Source organism: Mesoplodon bidens, assembly GCF_964165515.1.
Source record: "Mesoplodon bidens genome assembly, chromosome: X".
NCBI lineage: Eukaryota > Metazoa > Chordata > Mammalia > Artiodactyla > Ziphiidae > Mesoplodon > Mesoplodon bidens.
The window spans coordinates 142,030,200-142,051,165 of NC_138163.1; the positions used below are offsets into that span (position 1 = coordinate 142,030,200).

The following is a 20,966-nucleotide window of genomic DNA, read 5'->3' on the forward strand; positions in this document are numbered from 1 at the left end:
GGCTGCCTCAGCAGGAGGGGAGCTCCATCGGGGCGTGAGTTTTCTTCAGTCTCCCCCTTCCAGTGCCCCTTGGTACCCCGTGATCCTAGGACAGAGCCCGGCGCGTGAACCTGTGCCAGGTCAGTCTCTGCTGACCGAGTGCCTCAACTGTCTATTTAAGGCTGCAACTTAGGCAGCTGCACAGCTGCCCCGAGAGGGGTCCCCAGGAAGCACATGCTCGCCCTCTGCCCTCCCACGGGGAGAGGATGCCGGGGAGGCGGCTGGTGTCACTGGGACCAGTCCCACCACCCCAGCTGTGCCAACCTCACACATCCTGTTGGGCAATGCTCTGGCCTGCAAGTTCCTGAAAGTCTGCCTCTGCAGCCGCTGACCCCTCGTGTGAGCACAGGGGCACCACTGTGCAAACCACACAGTCACCAGGAGGGTCCAGGCTGGGCCTCCTGGGTGGCAGAGACGGGCAGGCACCTGCAGCCTGAGCCTATCACCACCGGGGCCACAGAAAGATACAGGGGCGTTAGGTGCTGAGTGCCTGGGGCATCAGTCCAAGAACTCGTTTTTTTCCATTAGAATGACCTTAGTTTCTTTTTTAATGTTTATTTTATATGGGAGTCTAGTTGATTTACAATGTTGTGTTGGTTTCAGGTGTACAACAAAGTGATTCAATTATATATATATATTTTTTTTCAGATTATTTTCCACTCTATTACAAGATATTGAATATTGTTCCCTGTGTTACAAAGTAAATCATTGCTTATCAATTTTATGTATAGTAGTTTGTATCTCTTAATCCTAAACTCAATTTATCCCCTCCCCCACTTCCTTTCTCCTTTGGTAATCATCACTTTGGAATCTAAAAAATAAATGAATTTATATACAAAGCAGAAACAGACTCACAGACATAAATAACTCATTTCTCTTGAGATGTGACATCTGTGCCGTAAAATGCTCAGCTGCTGTGTCTTTCATGTGGGTGTGTGCATTCTTCTGGGCCATTTTCCAACACCTACAACCGGCTCCCCAAGACTCCAGACCTTACTCCCTTCAGACCCCCAGTTGGGAGTCCCGGGCAGCCCGGACTTCCGACCGACTGGCTATAAATCAGGGCTTCCCATGACCCGCCTCCGCAGGGTTGATAATTTGCTAAAACTGCTCACGGGACTCAGGCAAAGACTGGAATTGAAAACAGACTTTGCTGGTTTATGATAAAGCATGTAACTCAGCTGGTTTTGACTTAGGATCCAATCAGATCGGAGGGATGCACAGGCCAGGTATGGGGAGGGGACACAGAGCCCAGGGTGTCAGGTGCGAATTCGGGGGAGTGAGGGCGGCTCTGAGCTCGCCCATCACAGCCGCTCAACCAAGCTTCCCTCCTTGGGCTCTGTGTGGTGCACAGAATCATGTCCCCAAAGAGGTCCACATCCTAATACCTGGACCCTATAAAAATGTTGCCTTCTGACAGAAGGGACTTTACAGATGTGACTAAGTCCTAGATCTCGAGATGGGGACTTGGTCCTGGATTACCCAGGTGGGTGTGACATAATCCACAAGCATCCCTTATAAGAAGCAGGCAGGAGGGCTTACAGGCTATAACAAGTAGGCACCCTTTGTGTCGACTCAGTAATTGTGGTCCTGTTAGAGCAGCCACTGGACAGTTATTCCTTTCTAAACTGCAGCCAGTAGAGAAAAAAAGAGGATGTAAATCTTCTGCCAGTGGAAGCGGGCGGCGGCACAGACCCTCATCCCAGCCCCAGCAGCCAGCAGCAGCTCGGACCCCTCCCTGTGAGGAAGGGATGGTGTTTCCCTGGAGGAGCTGGAAGGCGCATCACGTGGTCAGGATCGACGGGCCTCGAAACATCCCTCCAACTACAAAGCATCTTTGCAAAACATCACATTATTTTTTAGAGTAAAAAAACGAAACAAAACAGAAAGGTAGAAAAATGCTCAAAACAATTTTTAAAAGCTACATTCAGGGCTTCTCTGGTGGTGCAGTGGTTGGGAGTCCGCCTGCCGATGCAGGGGACACGGGTTCGTGCCCCAGTCCGGGAAGATCCCACATGCTGCGGAGCGGCTGGGCCCGTGAGCCATGGCCACTGAGCCTGCGCGTCCGGAGCCTGTGCTCCGCAACGGGAGAGGCCACAGCAGTGAGAGGCCCACATACCGCAAACAAACAAACAAACAAAAGAAAACCTACATTCAAAAAAATTAAGCAAAACATTGAAAAAACATTAAAAGAAACTGTAAAAAAACCAACTTCCAGAAAGCCCCGGGGATATAGACATCTGGAATTCACGCATTCGCTGGGGCTTCTGTGACTTCTTCCACGGCTAAGACCTCTTCCTTGTCACCTTTTCCCACATCATGTGTAAACTTCTCCCAGAGGATCTGATGGGGAGAAGGATGGGGGTGTCAGGAGCCCCGTGAGCAGTGGCCACGGGGGGTTTAGCTAGAAATCGGAGACGGCTCTCTGTGTCAGATCTTGTAGCTGGCAGATGAGCTTGTGGGAGGGACATCTGAGCCTAGGGTACCACACACGCTAGGGCCACCCGGAGCTCAGGGGGAGTGGGACGTGGCTCATCTTGGCCCCCTGGGGTGGGCGGGACCCTGGAGGTCCCAGGGGCCCGGAGAGGGTGTGGATCGGTGCTCCTGAGAGGAGAGATGCCCAGCTCAAGAAAGGGGGTGAGCAAGCTGAGAGCTGGGGGATATGATGCCAGACAGCGGAGTCGGTAGACGTAGCCCCCGCCCCACGGAGAGGCAGACGTGATGGGTGCACCCAAGGGCAGTCTCACGTATGGGGGTGTCCCTTGTCCCTTGTCCTTTTTCATCCTGTCTGGAGCTGTCCCCTCCCGGAGGTCTGGTCAGAACCCTTTCAGTCTGCCTCCACCTCTCTCTTTCTCTTTCCCCATCTTCCGTCTCTCCTCTCCCCCCACCCAATTTCCCCAGACACAGCTCGCAGGTAAAACCCCCGTCCCTGACTCCTGAGAAGGCCAGGGAGCAGGACACGGGATGGCAGCCACTTCCTGTGGACCCCTTTGGGTGGACACAGTTGAGATTCTGGGGTCACTGTTCCCTCTTCTCCATCCTGGTTTGCCCCCCACCCCATATGTACCTCGTGGTCGATTTGATGGTTATCGTTCAATTTATCTTTGATCTGTGGAATTGGCGGGAATAACCTGTGCGTCCCTAGGAACCTGGTGAGACAAGAAATGTGTGAAGAGAAGATCTAGACGTCCAATTTCCTTCCTGCACCCAAAGGGGACATGTTGTCATGTCATGTGCAAACACGCCATCCAGGCTCATTTCTTCAGAACAATTTCCTTTCAGAATCACAGAAGGACCAACTCCAGGCTTAGACCATGGAGAAAATGATAGACTCTGTGAGGGTCTTTCTAGAACCTTCACTCACTCCCTTGGGCCCAGGGATGGGAGTGGGGAACATGTCCAGTCTCCAGCAGCTTGGAGGAGTCTGGGGTCTCTGGTGTTTAAAGACCAGGAGGCTTATCCAACCTTGAAACCCACGGGTTCCAGATTGGGCCGCCTTCTGTGGATGTCACGTATTTTCAATGCTATCTTTTAACCAGCATATTCCATGGTCCCGCAGCACCCTAGTCCTGCTGCATGTTCACAGGGGCGTTTATTACATGAATGGTACCTCCAGTCCTGTGACATCATCAGGAGAGGTTGTACTGAGTTGAAAGGTAGCCTCCAAAGATATATTCAACTCCTGACCCCTGAAACCTGGGAGTGGGAATTTATGTGGAAACGGGGTCTTTGTAGGTGTGATGCAGTGAAGGGTCTGAGATGAGGTCCCCCTGGAGGAGGGTGGCCCCACATCCAATGACAGGGTCCTTCTAAGACACAGAAGAGGAGAGACACAGACACAGAGGAGAAGCCCCGTGAAGACAGAGTCAGAGACGGGAGGGATGCAGCCACAAGCCCAGGGATGCCTGGAGCCCCCAGAAGCTGGAAGAGGCGGGAAGGACCCTCCCCTGGAGCCCCTGGAGGGACCGTGACCCTGGGACACCTTGACCTCAGAGGTCTGGTCTCCAGGACTGGAGGAGGATGGATGCCTGTGGTTTTAAGCCTCTGGCTTGTGGTCACTGGTTCCGGCAGCTACAGGAAACTCACACAGCTTTCCTTTAAGATAAGTCTTCCGTGTAAAGCATGAGATCTGTCCCTGTTACCACAGCCAGTGACCGGGCTGCCCAAACGCCTCTTTGCTCCCAGGTCCAGTGTCCCTGGGAACAGGGGTGCCTCTCAGTTGCTTTCACAAGGCAGACCAGTGTCTCGCCTGGTCCTGGGGGACATTTAGCACAGGACGCCCAACCAAGACAGGGGCATCAGGACAGGGGCCGCAGGTGGACTCCCACAGCATCCCCACATCCTGCAGGAGGGTCTCCAGGTGCAAAATCTCCCCATGCTTTGCAGAGTGCATCATGCCATATGCATGCAACTTTAGTCTACATGTTCATTGCAAAGCATTTGCCCGGTGGTCACAGACCCTGTATGATGCCAGGGTCACACAACAGGAAAGATGTCTGCAGAGGTGCCCGTGGACAGGCTGATTGCAGTGGTCTGGGAGCCAGGGCTGAATAACTTGTGCTGGGGGAAATGAAAGTCAGAGGAGGAGAGACATTCTGAGAACCCCAGAAGCTCCAGGGGCTGAAGGCAGGCAGAACTCGGAGCACAAAAGAGCTGTGAGGGGTGCCCGGCAGGAGTCTGGGGGCAGGAAAGACCCTTGCTGGTTGCCAGCCCGCCTGCCACTGATGGATGGAGCATCAGAGCTCTTTCTCTCCTGTGTGTTTTTCCATCTCTCCAACTTCCTTCCCTTTTTCCAGACAAGTTTTCCTCCAGAAAACCCACACGCCAATTGGCTGCTAGGACTGCCTGGGATGTTTGCAGGCTGCCCTCTGTTTTTTGCCAGCCGATTGGGGCTGCCTTTGGAATAAACACCGGCCCCCTCCGCTGACCACCGGGATGCCCACCTAGGACGACCTGGGGTTACCTTTTGAAAAGGCAGCTGACGATCAAGCCACAGACAAGGGTCCCCAGGACCACCAGCAGGTAGACATGCAGCAGGCTGGATTCTGGTTCCGCAGAGCCTGGGGAGTGAGAGGGGAACACGCCAAGTACGCCGGGGGCCGGGGCATGAGCGGTCACCACTCAGCCAGCTTATGTCCTCACTAGCTCACGGAGGAGGAAACATGCCCAGAGCAGGACGGACATCTAAAGAAAGGACCCAGTCCTGCAACTTTCACAAAAAGATGTTCGTGAGACAACACGACCCCGGGATCACGTCCAAAACACATAAAGTGATTTTAAGACACAGCAACCCAAAGACCGAGAATTCAATTTAAAAACGGACCAAAAAAGGATGAATACACATTTCCAGGTGTGCGGTTTTAAACAAAATTGCGTCCCATCTATTCTTAAGCTTTAATTTCGCATGTCATTTAGAATAAGTGCTCTTTACGGTACATTATTTTTTTTTAAAGCAATATGTTAATTGTCAAAAGTGCATATTCTGGAGGGGAAATGAAACCAAAAAAAGTCACATGGATGTCAGCCAAGTCTGTTTAGAGCTCTATTCCGGGAAAGGTCTATTCTTTTTGTCTATTCTTATTTTGTTGGTGGTGCGGGGGGCATATTTTAAACCCATTTTTAAAGTGGGTTGTCAGTGTTTTTGTTCTTGGTTTCTCAGAATACTTTTTATGCTTTGGAGGCTTGGCCCTACTCAAATGATTTGAAATATTTTCTCCCCTTTCATGGGTTGTTTTTTCACTGTCTTGAGCGTGTCCTTTGATGCACAAGAGTTTTCATTTTTGATGAAGTCCGGTTTACCTATTTTTTTCTTTTATCTTTCCTGCTTTTGGTGTCACGGCTAAAAACCCACTGACAAATGCAAGATGGCAAATCAATTCCGTATTGCACTCAGCTGTCCCTTCCAGCTTATGAAATATTGCTGAATCCTTATTTCATTTCATAAATTCTACACTGGCATGTATCAAAGGCATTGATCTTGGATCAGAAAAAAAAAAACAACAACGTATGCATGCTATGCTTGCTAAAACACTGAAGGTGTTTGAGACTGCATATAAGGGAAGGTAGACTCTTAAGTATCAGATTGGCTTTAGGGCCAAACCATTATATTCTTGCCAACTAATCAAAGTTAGAAGGAGGAAGGCAGTAAAATCTGTCAGGCTAGGGCTTCCCTGGTGGCACAGTGGTTGGGAGTCTGCCTGCCGATGCAGGGGACGCGGGTTCGTGCCCCGGTCCGGGAAGATCCCACATGCCGTGGAGTGGCTGGGCCCGTGAGCCATGGCCGCTGAGCCTGCGCGTCCGGAGCCTGTGCTCCACAACGGGAGAGGCCACGACAGTGAGAGGCCCGCGTACCGCAAAAAAAAAAAAAAAAAAAAAAAAAAAAAAAAAAAATCTGTCACGCTAGCCCTCCCCCGATTAGAAAGAAACAGAGCCAGTTTGGATGTGAGCTGTATCCTGACCAGAGGTGGACCGTGATGGCTGTCTGGCGTGACCAGGAGGGATGGGTCATTTCCTGGTGGGGCGGAGGCTTAGGAAGGCTCTTAGTTATTCTTAAAGGGTCCCTCTCATGAGCCCTTGCTGTTGCCAGGGGAACAGTGTTGCAGGGGCCGGTGGACAGGAACCCCTCCCAGAATGGCTCAGAGATGAATTCAGGATGCCAGGATCTGTCCAGTGATGATCTTTGGACACGTACCAAACTCAGCTGGCTGACTCCAGGCACCCCAGTGGGCTTTCCGGGCATCTGCCGTCCTGATCTTCACGGTATGTTTGGCTCTGAACCCTGGTCTCGGAAAGCTGTATTTATTCCCCGAGTCACCGGACACCACAATCTTTGGAGAAAACAGAAAGTTAGACAGAGTTGTTGCCTGTGTTGAGAAACAGAGTGAGGGTGTCTTTTCAGTTGCCCAACTGAAGTGAAAGATTCAAAGCCACACCCTCCCAATCTGGACATGAATGTGGTACTTTACGTCCTGAGAACTTGGGAGGAATGCTTAAGGGAATAATGACAATGAGTGATTCTGCCATTTTCCGAGTAACCACTCCTGGGGTTGCTAGGATCATAAGTATAGAAGCAGAAATGATTCAAGAGCTACAGTGGATATGAACGAACCCATGGATGGCTAATGTCCCTGTAAAGGATGTTAAGAGGGCGAAGTTCAACTTCCTCATCGGACAGAGGAGGATACTGAGGTCAGAGTGGTGGTGAAACTTAGAAAAGATCAACAAAAAGTACTTTGATGATCAACCTCGAGCGGAATTTTGGAAGAAGATATCATCTCCTTGACACTCCAAGGAATATTTCCTTGATGAACATGGATAGAAGAGGGAGACCCCATCCAGGGGGCTACTGGGGGGTGCCCCTATATCACTGACTGGACGGTACTCTAGGGAACCTCCATCCTCTGGTTTTTACCCCATCCCCATCCTGGCCACCACTGGACCAAGTTTGCAGTTGGCATGTGTACATTGCCCAACATTGTACACTTAAGCTACAAGGGTGATATTTTGGGTCAGAGTTGTAACTCACCAGTTGATTTCTACCGCTTCCGGTATTACTCTAGAAAAAAAAAACCCAAACCAAAATAGAATGTTTATTTCTCTCCATTTTGAAGGTTTTTCATAGTTATCATCCAATCTCTCCCTTTGAGTGCAGTCAGGAAAAACCGAAACAGTCAGGGCCCAACAAAGGGTTGAGCTCCTTTTGTCCCCCCTAACCTACAGTGGACTCCACATAGAAGGATGGAACATGTCCACAGGAGGGAGGGTGCCCCTGTTCATGGCTCCTTCTAGAACCTCAGCTGGAAATGGATACTAATAAGAATTCAGGTGGGCTTGGAGCAGAGGTTCCTCCTTGTCTGCACTGGGTGCAGGTGGACATAGGGAGAGGGTTCCTCCTTGTCTACACTGGGTGCAGGTGGGCTTGGAGCAGACCCTGAATTTTCCCAGATGTTCACCCATTCTGAGCCCACCTCATGTGCCCCACATTCTCACGGTGGGTCATGGGGGTGGCTGCCAAGCTTCTTGAGGCATGGTGCCCTGCTTGGAGCAGTGTCCACTCACCTGTCTCTGGATGTCCAGCTGGTACTGGAACTCCCTGATGGACAGTGTTTTTCGGGTCCTGGGCTTTTCCCACCGGATGAAGCAGTGTGATTCGTTGCAGTGCACGGTGATATTGGTGGGGGGGTTGTATTGCTCTGTAATGAGAACCCAGCAGACACCTCTAACCCAGAATGCTTCCCCTGGACCACAGAGAGGAGACCCAGTTCTGCCTTCCCAACATTGATGGTAGCTCACCAAGGTCACCGGGAGGCAAGGGTGGGTCTGAGTGTTGGCTCTTGGGGAAGATGATGAATCATCAGGCCACCATGTGCAGAAGGGAGGAAGTTTGGGTTCAAGAAGACCTGGGGAGACTTCCTTGGTGGTGCAGTGGTTAAGAATCCACCTGCTGATGCAGGGGACACGGGTTCGAGCCCTGGTCTGGGAAGATCCCACATGCCGCAGAGCAACTAAGCCCATGAGCCACAATTACTGAGCCTGTGCTCTAAAGCCTGTGAGCCACAACTACTGAAGCCCACGCGCCACAACTACTGAAGATCGCGCGCCTGGAGCACGTGCTCCACGACAAGAGAAGCCACCGCAATGAGAAGCCCGTGTGCCATAACAAAGAGTAACCCCCGCAACTAGAGAAAGCCCACGTGCAGCCATGAAGACCCAACACAGCCAAAAATAAATAAAAAGTTTAAAACAGAGGACCTGAGGAGGTAGGTGGTGATGGGTTTGGAGGGCAGGAGAGAGGCTGGTTTGAGATGTTTTTAGCCTTAAGAGGCCTGGACTATCTTATGGGGTCAGGGAGCCTGCAGGTAGAAGGAGGGGGCTGGCGTTCAAGAGAAGACATTGTTTGGCATAGGGGAGTATCTTCCAGAGACCAGCCTGCAGCAGAGCGGTAGAAAGAAGAGAAAGAAGACGAAGCCGTGACTTCACAGTGGTCCAGGATGGGTGGAGGGGCTTGGAATGTCAGATCCTACGGAGAGAAAGAGGGGGTGGCATCTGGGCAGATGCACCTGGGTGTACACTTGTCCTTGTAGCAGGTTACCCAAAGGGAGGGAAGGAGGGAAAGATGGGGGCTTGGAGGAATCGGGTCCACGTGGAGCTAGCAAAGTTATGGTTTCCAAATGGGGGAGTTGATGCATGTTTGAAAAGGTCAAGGAACTTTAGTGGCCTTCATCGTTGAACAGATATCCAAAGAGTGACCCCATGACGGTGCATGCCAGCAATCAACAGGATGGAAGTTCTGTATCTGACTGCATTCTGATGGGCGTCTGTTCCATTCTAAAAGCTGAGACTCAATTCGGTTGTTGGAACCTTTGAAGGTCTGTTTGGACAGCTTGGCTGTGTGAAGCTTCTCTTGTGACTGTGAATCTCATGGACTCCACATCCACCTCGAGTAGATCTGATCGTCTTTAACTTTAGAGGTGAGATGCTCTATCCCTAAGATACTTACACTGGATTTTCCAGCTCAGAACAAAGTAAGGGATATAACTCTTCGGGCCCATCATTGTGATCTGGACTGAGGATTCTGCACCCACTTCTGATGTGTGGGACTTCCCTCTGACCCCCAACACCACCAAGCAATTCTCTGACACCAGCTTGGTGTCCTACAATTCAACTCAATTCTGGCACTATCTACCTGGAGGTAGCGTCAGATTCCACAGGTGAAGGGCTCAGTCCTCCCACTTCAGATGTCAATCCCAAATCCAGGTCATCACCTGTGCTTCCAACTGACCTGCTATAGATCAAAGGTTCCCCTGACCTCCTCCGTGGGTTTGATTAATTTGCAAGAGAAGCTCACAGAACTCAGGAAACATTTTACTTACTAGATCACTGTTTTACGATAAAAGGACATAACTCAGGAGCAGACAGACAGAAGAGATGCATAGGGCAAGGCATGGGCAAAGGGTCTGGAGCTACCATGCCTGCTCTTCTCGGGTGGTTGTCTCTCTAATTTGTGGACATGTTTGATTGAGTAATTAAGGATCTTGAGATGAGGTCATTCTGAATAAGGTGAGCTCTAAATCCAATGACTGGTGTCTGTATAAAAGGAAGGAAGGGAGATTCGTGATATACCAGGAAGATGGACATGTGGACAGAGATTAAAATGATGCATCCATAAGCCAAGGACTCCTGGCCATCACCAGAAGCTAGGAAAGAGGCATGGGAGCAGAAGTTCTTTCAGACAGTCCAGAAGGAACTAACCCTGTCAATGCCTTGATTTTGGATTTCTGGCCTCCAGAACTGCAAGAGAATACATTTCCATTGTTTTAAGCCTCCCAGTTTGTAGTCATTTGTTACAGCATCTCCAGGAAACTTACGCAGATTTCAACGCAAATTCTGTCGGACCTACTAGGCAGTGGTTAAATCACAGGTGGTTGCTCTCACCTATTTCTTTTAACAACAAAACCGAATCGAAGAACTGGATTCCTGTTTCTTGGCTGGTACCGTTAACCAGGAAGTAACTGTACGAAGTTAATCCCGAGAGGTCTTGGAGGTGACATCCCACATGGGTTCCCGAGTCTTTTAGGTAACAAGGACATTCTCTTTCGATTTTTTTCCTGTAAGATTCCAAAGTGTTCAGAGGATAATCAGGGCATATTTCTTTCTTCACTGTATTTCTCAGGGTTGTCTACGTGAGGTCAACACTTACTTTGAGCCTCTTATATACAAAAAATATTGAACGTCATTGGGCGCTGCTTGGCCCTTGGCCCAGGTGCAGTTCATGAAATCCGCATTGTAGATAAGACAGGAGAAGTTTTGGGCAGCTGTGCCCTCCGCACCTGGGAAGAGACAGAAACAAAATAATTTGTATGTGGAGTTTAAAGGGGGATGGACCGGATGGCTTCATGGTTCAAAGAAGAATCAATACCAATTCTTCTCAAACTCTTCCCAAGAAGAGAAGAAGAGGGAACACCTCTAAACTCATTTTCTGAGGTCAGCATCACTCATCACTCTGATACCAAAGCCAGAAAAAGACACAAGAAAAGAAAATTACAGGCCAATATCCCTAATAAGCATAGATGTAAAAATCCCCAACAAAATGTTAGCAAACCATATCCAACAGCATGTTAAAAGTCAAATTTATCCCTGGGATGTAAGAATGATTCAACATACGCAAATCAATCAATGTGATGAACCACATTAACAGAGTGAAAGTGATAAACCACATAATCATCTCAATAGATGCAGAAAAAGTGTTTGACAAAATTCAACATCCATTCAGGATAAAAACTCTCAACAAAATAGGTATAAAAAGGATCTACTTCAGCACAATGAAGGCCAAATATGAAAATCCCACAGCTAATGTCATACTCAATTGAGAAAAACTGAAAGCGTTTCCTCTAAGATACTGTACAAGGATGCCCACTCTCAACACTCCTATTTAACATAGTACCTGAAGTCCTAGCCAGAGCAATTAGACAAGAAAAAGAAATAAAGTTATTCAAATCAGAAAGAAAGAAGTAAGATGATCTCTGTTTGCAGATGATATGATCATATACGTAGAAAACCCTAAGACTAAACAAAAAAAATTATTGAAACTAATACATTTAGTAAAGTTGCAGGATACAATATCAACATACACAAATCAGTGGCATTTCCACACAGTAACAATGACATAGCTGAAACAGAAATTAAGAAAAAAAAATCTCATTTACAATAGCAACAAAAAGAGTAATGTACCTAGGAATACACTTAACCAAGGAGGTGAAAGGCTTGTAAGTTCTATGTTACAAGACATTGATGAGGGAAATGAAAAAAGACACAGATAAATGGAAAGACACCCTGTGTTAATGGACTGAAAGAATTAATAGTGTTAAAATGTCCATACTACCCAAAGTGATCTATAGATCAATGTGACCCCTATCAAAACCCTAATGATAGGCTTCACTGGTGGTGCAGTGGTTGAGAGTCCGCCTGCCGGTGCAGGGGACGTGGGTTCGTGTCCTGGTCTGGGAAGATCCCACATGCTGCAGAGCGGCTGGGCCCATGAGCCATGGTCGCTGGGCCTGCGCGTCCGGAGCCTGTGCTCCGCAGCGGGAGAGGCCACAGCAGTGAGAGGCCCACGTACCGCAAAAAACAAACAAACAAACAAACAAACAAAAACCCAATGACATTCTTTAAAGGAAAAGAAAAAGCAGTCCTAAAATTCGTATGGAACCACAAGACTCCAAATAGCGAAAACCATGTTGAGCAAGAAGAACAAAGCTGGAAGCCTCATGTTGCCTGATCCCAAGATATATTACAAAGGTACAGTAATTAAAACTGTACTATGATGGCATAAATGTAGACATAGAGATAACTGAAACAGATTAGAGAGCCCAGAAATAAATCCCCACACTTATGGTGTACTGATATTTGATAAACCTGCCAAGAACACACCAGGGAGAAAGGATTAGTGTCTTTACTAAATGATGATGGGACAACTGCATATCCACATGCAGAAGAATGAAATTGGTTCCTTATCCCACACCACATACAGAAATCAAGTCAAAATGGATTAAAGACTTAAATATAAGATCTGAACCTGTAAAACTCCTAGAAGAAAACATAGGGAAAGAACATCTTGACATTGGTCCTGGCAATGATTTTTTGGATTTAACACCAAAAGCACAGGCAACAAAAACAAAAGTAGAAAACTAGAATTGGATCAAACTAAACACTTCTGCACAGCAAAGGAAACAATCAACACAGCAGAAAGCCAACCTATACAATGGGAGAAAATATTTGCAAACCATATGTATCTGATAAGGAGTTAATATCCAAAATATATAAAGAGTTCAAGCAACCCAATAGCAAAAACCAAATTTTTAAAAAACAAATAATCTGATTAAAAAACAGTCAAAGGATCTGAATAGACGTTTTTCCAAAGAAGACATCCAAATGTACAACAGGTACCTAAAAAGATGCTCAACATCACTAATTGTCAGGGAAATGCAAATTAAAACCACAGTGAGGTATCACCTCACACCTGTCAGAATAGCTCTCATCAAAAAGACAAGAAATAACAAGTGTTGGCAAGGATGTGGAGAAAAGGGAACCCTCGTGCCCTGTTGGTGGGGATGTAAATTGGTGCAGCCACTATGGGAAACAGTGTGGCGATTCCCCCCAAAATTAAAAGTGGGATTACCATATGATCCAGCGATCCTTTTTATGAGTGTATATTCCATGGAAATAAAATCTGGATCTCAAAGAGATATCTGCACCCCCATGTTCACTGCAGAATTATTCACAGAAGCCAAGATATGGAAATAAACTAAGTGTTTGTGTGGACAGATGAATGAGTAAAGAAGATGTGATACACACACACACACACACACACAGGAATATTATTCAGCCATGAAAAGGAGGAAATTCTGCCATTTGCAACAACATGGATGGACCTGGGGGGTATTATGCTAAGTGAAATAAGTCAGACAGAGAGAGACAAATACTATATGATTCACTTATATGTGGAATCTAAAGAAAACTCATAGAAACACAGAATAGAATGGGGGTTCCAGGCGCTGGGGAGGGTGGGGAAAATGGGGAGATGTTCGTCAAAAGGTACAAATATCCAGCTATAAGATGAGTAAGTTCCAGGGATCTAACGTACAACATAGTGACTATAGTTAAAATACTGGATTGTTCACTTGAAATTCACTAAGAGAGTAGATCTCCAGGGTTCTCACCACAAAAAAAAAAAACAAAGAAACAAACAAAAAAACCTACATGACAGGATGGATAGGTTAATAGCTCAATTGTGGTAATCATTTCACAAAGTATACATACATCAAAACACCAAATGTGGGACTTCCCTGGGGGTCCAGTGGTTAGGACTGTGCACTCTCACTGCTGAGGGCCCACGTTCAATCCCTGGTTTGGGAACTAAGATCCCACAAGCTGTGCAGCATGGCCAAAAAGATTTAACAAAACAAAACAAAACACCAAATGTACATCTTAAATATATGCAATTCCTATGTGTCAATTCTATCTCCATAGAGCAGAAAAAAGTGGGGGAATGTACCCTGATGCTCATGTGGGGAGGAGAAGAATCACCACCATGTTTTCCCTACCTGGGTTCAGGTAGACCAGTGTTTCTGAAATTCGTCTTTGGTTGATATTTACTTCGACAGTGAGCGTGACTCCCCCATGGAGAGAACAGTCCTGAAAGGTGCACTGACATTCGTTGTCTTTGACCTGAAAAGATGTCATCCGTCAGTGAATTAAGAACCAGCCTTCTTTCGTTACATCCTGATGTTGTTTGCTCCTACCCTGACCCTGTGATGACATCCACCTCCCTCTGTGACATCTCCCCCAGGTACCTTCTTTGGGAAGACACCACCTAGCAGCGTTCAGAAGGTCAGAATAGAGCTCACCTTTTTTTAAAAAATAAATTTATTTATTTTATTTATTTATGTTTGGCCGCGTTGGGTGTTCGTTGCTGCGCGCAGGCTTTTCTCTAGTTGTGGTGAGCGGGGGCTCCTCTTTGTTGCGGTGTGCAGGCTTCTCATGGTGGTGGCTTCTCTTGTTGTGTAGCACAGGCCCTAGATGCGAGGGCTTCAGCAGTTGTGGCATGCAGGCTCAGTAGTTGTGGTGCATGGGCTTAGTTGCTCTGCGGCATGTGGGATCTTCCTGGACCAGGGATCGAACCCGTGTCTCCTGCATTGGCAGGCGGATTCTTAACCGCTGTGCCACCAGGGAAGTCCCAGAGCTCACCTTTTAATATGAGAGCCCTCATCCCTTTAAACTGTATGGGAACTTCACACTCTCTTTTATGGGATTGACTTTTCTTGTCCTATCTCATACCCACCGTTCTCTCACAGGTGTCATGTTTACCTTGTATCCAAGTCAGTCTGTTTACTGTATTTCCATTGAACAGGCAGAGCTAATGCTATTTCTCTCTCAGGATTAAGTCTTGCAGATGGACCAACTGAGCAAAAGGCTGCCATTGCAAGCAGCCAGGAGCCCCCAGGTTAATTGGAATAGGGATGCCTGAGGGAGGAATGGGGTTCTCTCAGGGAATCAGCCCTCTGGACACATGTTGGACACGAGCAACACTTTGCTGGTGCACTTGGAACCGTGAGTCTGTGATGTGTCCCAATGTCACACGTATGTTTCTTATTTGTCCTGCTTGATGAGAGCTCTACAAAGACCAGTGACTGAGCACACCCAATCCATCTTACCTTTTTTTTAATCTGTCCTTTCTCCTTGTGAATCAACACACATTCCCCATAGGTAGCGTTTTCCTGGCAGTCCCAAGTTAATTTTGTCATCTTTGGGTCAAACTTCACATTTAGACTGGAGTTCTGTTCCACGGTTGGAAGATCTGAAACATACAGCCTCAGGAGTCAGAAACTACTCTTCTCCGGTCTCCATTCTCCCTTAACCAAGGCGTCTCCCATCTTGTGAGCAGAGATCAGGTCTGGGAATCACTGTCCCCCTACCCCTCTCACATCCTCATCACCCCCTACCCCTTTCCCACCTCTCCTTCCTGCCCTTTCTACAAGGGGAGATGTCAACAAAGCAGGAAGCAGCAAAGGCTATTTATTCAGATCCTGCCATAGTAAAGGGAGTCGGCCACCATCACCTGTGTCTGCAGAATGGGTGGGGGAGAATTCACATCCCCAGAAGGGGGGGGAACACAACAGGAGGCGTGATGCTGGTTGACCGTTGCATATGAGGATAAAATGAAATTAGATGCAGGCATTGGGATGTGTCCCCCAGAACCCAGGGTCGTGGGAATGGGAGCAACAGGAAGAGGTCAAGCACATTCATACGTTTATCCCAGTGCTCCTGGGTCAGGAGGAGTGAGGGGACCAGCAGCGTGGAGAGCAGAATGGCCATCGCCAGGGCACACATGGGGCTGCCCGAAGGACATGGAAGTGCTGGGGGAAGAGAAAATCAGCTTTCATGGAGGTCTGGACATGGAGACCAGTGATGTTTCCCTGGGGGGATGTCCAGGGAAAAAACACAGGACTCTCTCCAGGGTGATGGTCAGCATGGTGACCTGGCCATCCTGGGTCACTGTTGGCGACAGAGGGTCCTCAGGCTTCAGTAAACCTCAGAGATGGCCCCAGAACCAAGAGCCTGTCCTCAAGCCTGAGCACCAGGTCCAGTCTTCCCAGTTACCCTCCGAATCACTTTGAGCAAGCTGCCCACCTGCCTGGTCTGTAACCTGGTGGCAGGGGTGGGGGGGTGGGGGGATAACTCCCAAGTCAAAGGCAATGAAAAGCCATGTACCACGCCCAAGGATGGGGCTCCTTCATGCAGTGGGAGACCCTTGGGAGACCCTCCACCTGAGCCTTCAGCATCCTTTCTCCAGAGCCTGAGGATGAGGGTCGCTCCATGCAGTGCATTTGGGGAAACCCAAACCCTGAGTCTCCAGCGTGGTTATCAGAGTCTGTGGATGGGAACCCCTCTGTGCTGTGTCTTTCTCTCTGACCTGAGAGACTGTAAGCCCCCAGCCATAGCTGTTTCTCTATCCCCAGAAATGTGTCCCCAGCATATGGGTATCAGGGCGCTGGATACACATTTTACAAATTGAGTGGATTATTTCTCCAGAGCAGACTGTGCTAAAAGCAGGTATAGCCCCTGGAGCAGCTGCTGAAGTTGGGAACAGAATAGCAGGGATGGTCTATGTAAAGAAAATATGAGCCATTTATATACATATATACATTATTATATAATTCCCCTATGTATTAATTATAAAATCTATCTCTTCATTTATACTATATATCTTCATATAAAATTGTATATATAATGTGAATTATAGAGAAATAAGTCATGTTTGTATGAATATGAACAATTTTATAAATAATATTGATACTTAAGGACATTCTGACCCTTATTTATATTATCTTTATGCTAGGAGACTCTCTCTCTGACACACTTTGATCCCTTCATTATTCACACCCGATGAGGGAAGTTGATAAATGAGCAGAAAGACAGACACAAAATCAGACAGATGTCATGAGTTTGTAGGGGCTGAGCCTGACGTGGATGTACAGCTCCCCACGGAGCGTGGAAACCGGGGAGATTTTCCTGCCCCCCAAGAAAACTGTGGCCTGTGTTACTTTCCTTGTGCTCCTGTAGCAAATTCCCACAAACTTGGCATTTTATTTTTTAATTTTTTGATAAATTTATTTTTATTTATATTATTTATTTTTGGCTACTTTGGGTCTTCGTTGCTGCGTGCGGGCTTTCTCTGGTTGCAGCGAGCAGGGACTACTCTTCATTGTGGTGCGCGGGCTTCTCACTGCGGTGGCTTCTCTTGTGGCGGAGCTCGGGCTCTAGGTATGTGGGCTTCAGGAGTTGTGGCTCATGGGCTGCTTAGTTGCTCCGCGGCATGTGGGATCTTCCCGGACCAGGGCTCGAACCCGCGTCCCCTGCATTGGCGGCTGGATTCTTAACCACTGCGCCGCCAGGGAAGCCCCGGACTTGGCATTTTAAAAACTCCGCACTTAATCTCTTGCAGTGCTGGAGATCAGAAGTCTGACAGGGTCCCTTTGGGGTAAAATCAAGGAATTGGCAGAGAGCTGCTTCCCTGTGAAAACTCCACAGGGGAACGTGTTGCCTTGCCTTTTCCAGCTTCCGGAAGCCACCTCCTTCCTGGGTGCATGGTCCCCCTCCATCTTCAAAGTGCATTAGTCCAGCCTCTTCATCATCACAGCACTGCCTCTCTCTTATAAGGACACTTGTGATGACACTGAGCTCAACCAGATAATCCAGAATAATCCCCCATCTCAATACTTTGCACTTAGTCCTGTCTGTCATGTAAGGTAACATAGCCAAAGTTTCTAGGGATTAGGACATAGGTGTTTTGGGGGACGTTTTCTGTCAACCATACGGGGATCAGGACGTGGAATTCGTGGCTCAGGTGACCCATGAAGCCACGGCTACCACATCACAGTGATTATAAGATGCTTTGGGGGGCTTCCCTGGTGGCGCAGTGGTTAAGAATCCGCCCGCCAATGCGGGGGACATGGGTTCGAGCCCTGGTCCAGGAAGATCCCACATGCCGCGGAGCAACTAAGCGGCCTGTGTGCCAAAGAGTGGCATTGCACTCTTTGCCTGTGTCACCCTGGGTGACTTTGGCATCTATTGTACAAGGGGGGCCTCCCGACTTCCGTGAGCCATCTCCACCAGCAAAGACCCTCCCCTGCACCCCAGCTGCCCTCATACGCGCAGTCTCCCTGGCCTGTGATCACCTGGACACCCCCTCTCGGAGACGTGTTCATGAGTGTCCCAAGCCTGCTGATGCTCCACAAGCACCGGACACCCTCTCCTCACACCCCAGCTGCCTCTGCTAAGAAGCCGCCAGCACCTCCTACGTTTAATTCGCTGTTTCCATGAACGCGCCTCCTATCCCACCTCCTCTGTCGAAGGCTGGACTGGCTCATCTATTGGAGCCGGGAAGGGAGGAGGGAGGGAGGGAGGGAGAAAGGAAATAGATTCCCTGAACCTTCACCATCTCCTCCTGGCTGGATCCCAACAGTGGAGGACCCCACCCACTCCCTTTTTCAGGTGTGCACACCTGGGCCACCGCACACCCGGAGACAAGCACCCAGCCTCAGATTCCTGCCCCCAACTCCCCCCACCCCGCCCCCTGGGACCTCACTTGCTATCAAAGAGGAAATAAAAGCCACAGACCAGACCTGTTCCAACTTCCCCACCTGACTGACATCTCCTGCCCTCCTCCCACGGTGGGAAAGCACCCAGCTTCCTCCACCTGCGAACGGGACCGTGGACCACCCAGCTTTCCTCTGGGTCTTGTCCCCGATCCTCTGTGCTGGGGCCGGGGCACCCTCCAGCTGCACCCCAGAGGCTCTGGGTGAGGACCTTCCTGGGTCAGTGCACGCCCACAGCGACTCTTGCCTTGCCTTGATTTTCACATCCGCAATTTGTGCAATGCCCTTGCAGTCTGAGCTGAGCTTCACTTAACAGGACGGGGGATGGGCCGCAGAAGGGCCACAGTCCAAACATCTTAGTCCTCAGTGGTTACAGCACCTGCGTTCATCACCGGACCCTCCGTCCCGTCAGCTTCCTGGGTGCACTTTTCTCCTCCTCAGTGTCTCGCTTCGTCCCTGCCTTGGGGAGGGGGGTGGACACGCAGCGGGCACCCAAGGATACACACTATCTTAGACTGATCGACAGCCTACAGCCTGGTTCCCCATTCAGCTTCCTCTCAACTGAAACTCCCTTGGCTTCTTGCTCATTATGATGGGGCAAAACGAGAAACTTCTGTAAACTTGACTTAAAAAAAAAAACAACCGAGTTCTCGCACACCACAAAGGGACACAGAAACCCACCCAAAGGTTGCTGCTTGCAATCATCAGTTCATCGCAGCCCCCGGCTCTTGGTCGAGGATGCTGAGAAACCTCCAGAGGACAATTCTTGCAGAGCGTGAGATAATCAGTGCTATGATATATCATGTTCAGACATAACCTGGTTTAATTCTCGCCCCCGTCCTATGAGGCGGCTCCTGGTACCCGCACAGAAGTGGCTGGAAGACCAAAGCAGCCCAGTGAAATCTCATTCTTTTACTTTATTTGTTGCCTTGATTTTTTTTAAAGTCGAGGCAAAATTCACATGGTATAAAATTTGCCCTTTGAAAGCGTACAGCTCAGCAGCACTTAACACATTCGCAATGTTGTATATCCCACCACCTCTATCTGGTTCCAGAACCTTCTCATCCCTCCAAGAGGAGACCCCGACCCCATGAGCTGTCACTCCCCATCCCCCTCCCCCAGCCCCCGGACACCATGAACCCACTTTCTGTCTCTGTGGATTTGCCCATTCTGGTTGTTTCCTATAAATGGAATCATGCCATATTTTGCCTTTTGTACCCACTTTCCCTCTTCTTTTGGTTTTCACCAGGCTGGGTTTTCTTTCCTCTTTTAAAGATTTCAGCTTTCCACAGATGTCAGCTGGAAAGACCTTGTCTCAGAACAACCTCTCTCACATTCGAGGCACACAGGAAACACCTTACAGGGGCGTGGGTCCATGGGTGACCCCTGCACAAGCTGGCGTTTTGATCTCGCTGTGGCTCTGGGGATACCACGCACCACTGTGATCTGGCAACACACAGACACAGAATGCAACGCCACCCTCTTCAACAGCACCTGTAACCTGGCCAGGCTACCCGCTCCGCAGGACACACAGCTTCACGAAGGCGTCCCACCCGAGCCTTTGGACTAAATCCAAGCCGCGTCCCAGGCACAGGCTTGTGCGGCGAACTCCACAAACTCCCACTGCAAGCTGGCTCACTCCCCGGGACTCATTCAGATCTTAAAATGCAGCTTCACGTGCTACGAGACGTACCCATCACCGGTAACCATCTTCACCTGGGTGCCATTCACCCAGAAGCTTTTATTGCCCACCCTCAAGTTCTCACCCACCTGAAGCGCCAGCTGCCCGGAGCAGCAACAGAAGCAGGAAAAGGTCCCCTAGTGACTTGACACTTTGGAGGACCCCAGGATCAAGGGGACCGGACTACCCCACCGTACCACGCTCGCCCCTGCCAACCTGTGTTCCTCCATGCTGCTGCCTGAAGCTCCCACATCTGGCCGATCTGATAACTCAGTCTCTTCCTCGTCCGAAAGCAAGTGCCCAGATTGCACGATGAGAACGTTTCAGCTCAATATCTTCCTTTTTTTTTTTCCTCCTTGATTTCCTCCCCCGTCTGTGGTGTTTCTCATTACAAGGAATTGGGAAACCTTCGTGGTGGAGTTGCCCCCTTCACCGTAGACACAGAGAAGGTCACCTTCCCTAAAGTCCAAGCAGGTGGCCCATGAGGTTGCCCAGACCAGCTACCAGGTGGGCCTCTCGTGTCACTGCCCATTTTCATCATTGACGTGGAGAAGGTCATCCTCCTAAGAGTTGGACCAGATAGTTCACCA

General features: G+C 48.9%; 1 protein-coding gene across 2 annotated transcripts; it reads right to left on the bottom strand.

The window, feature by feature from the left end:
• Positions 1-1,650: 1,650 nt before the first annotated feature.
• Positions 1,651-20,651, bottom strand: LOC308608429 (granulocyte-macrophage colony-stimulating factor receptor subunit alpha-like; the record flags this gene model as incomplete). Of its 2 annotated transcripts, XM_081221468.1 has the most annotated exons (12): positions 1,651-2,382; positions 3,107-3,188; positions 5,003-5,099; positions 6,731-6,866; positions 7,565-7,594; positions 8,098-8,231; positions 10,474-10,646; positions 10,739-10,868; positions 14,142-14,265; positions 15,252-15,394; positions 15,846-15,953; positions 20,593-20,629. In XM_081221468.1, the coding sequence occupies 12 exons, from the start codon at positions 20,627-20,629 to the stop codon at positions 2,287-2,289; spliced, it is 1,290 nt and encodes a 429-aa protein (XP_081077594.1). In that variant the 3' UTR covers positions 1,651-2,286. The 2 variants fall into 2 exon arrangements, with proteins under 2 accessions (XP_081077594.1, XP_081077595.1); XM_081221469.1 differs by lacking the exon at positions 15,846-15,953 and having other exon boundaries at positions 20,593-20,651.
• Between the last annotated feature and the right edge of the window lie 315 nt (positions 20,652-20,966).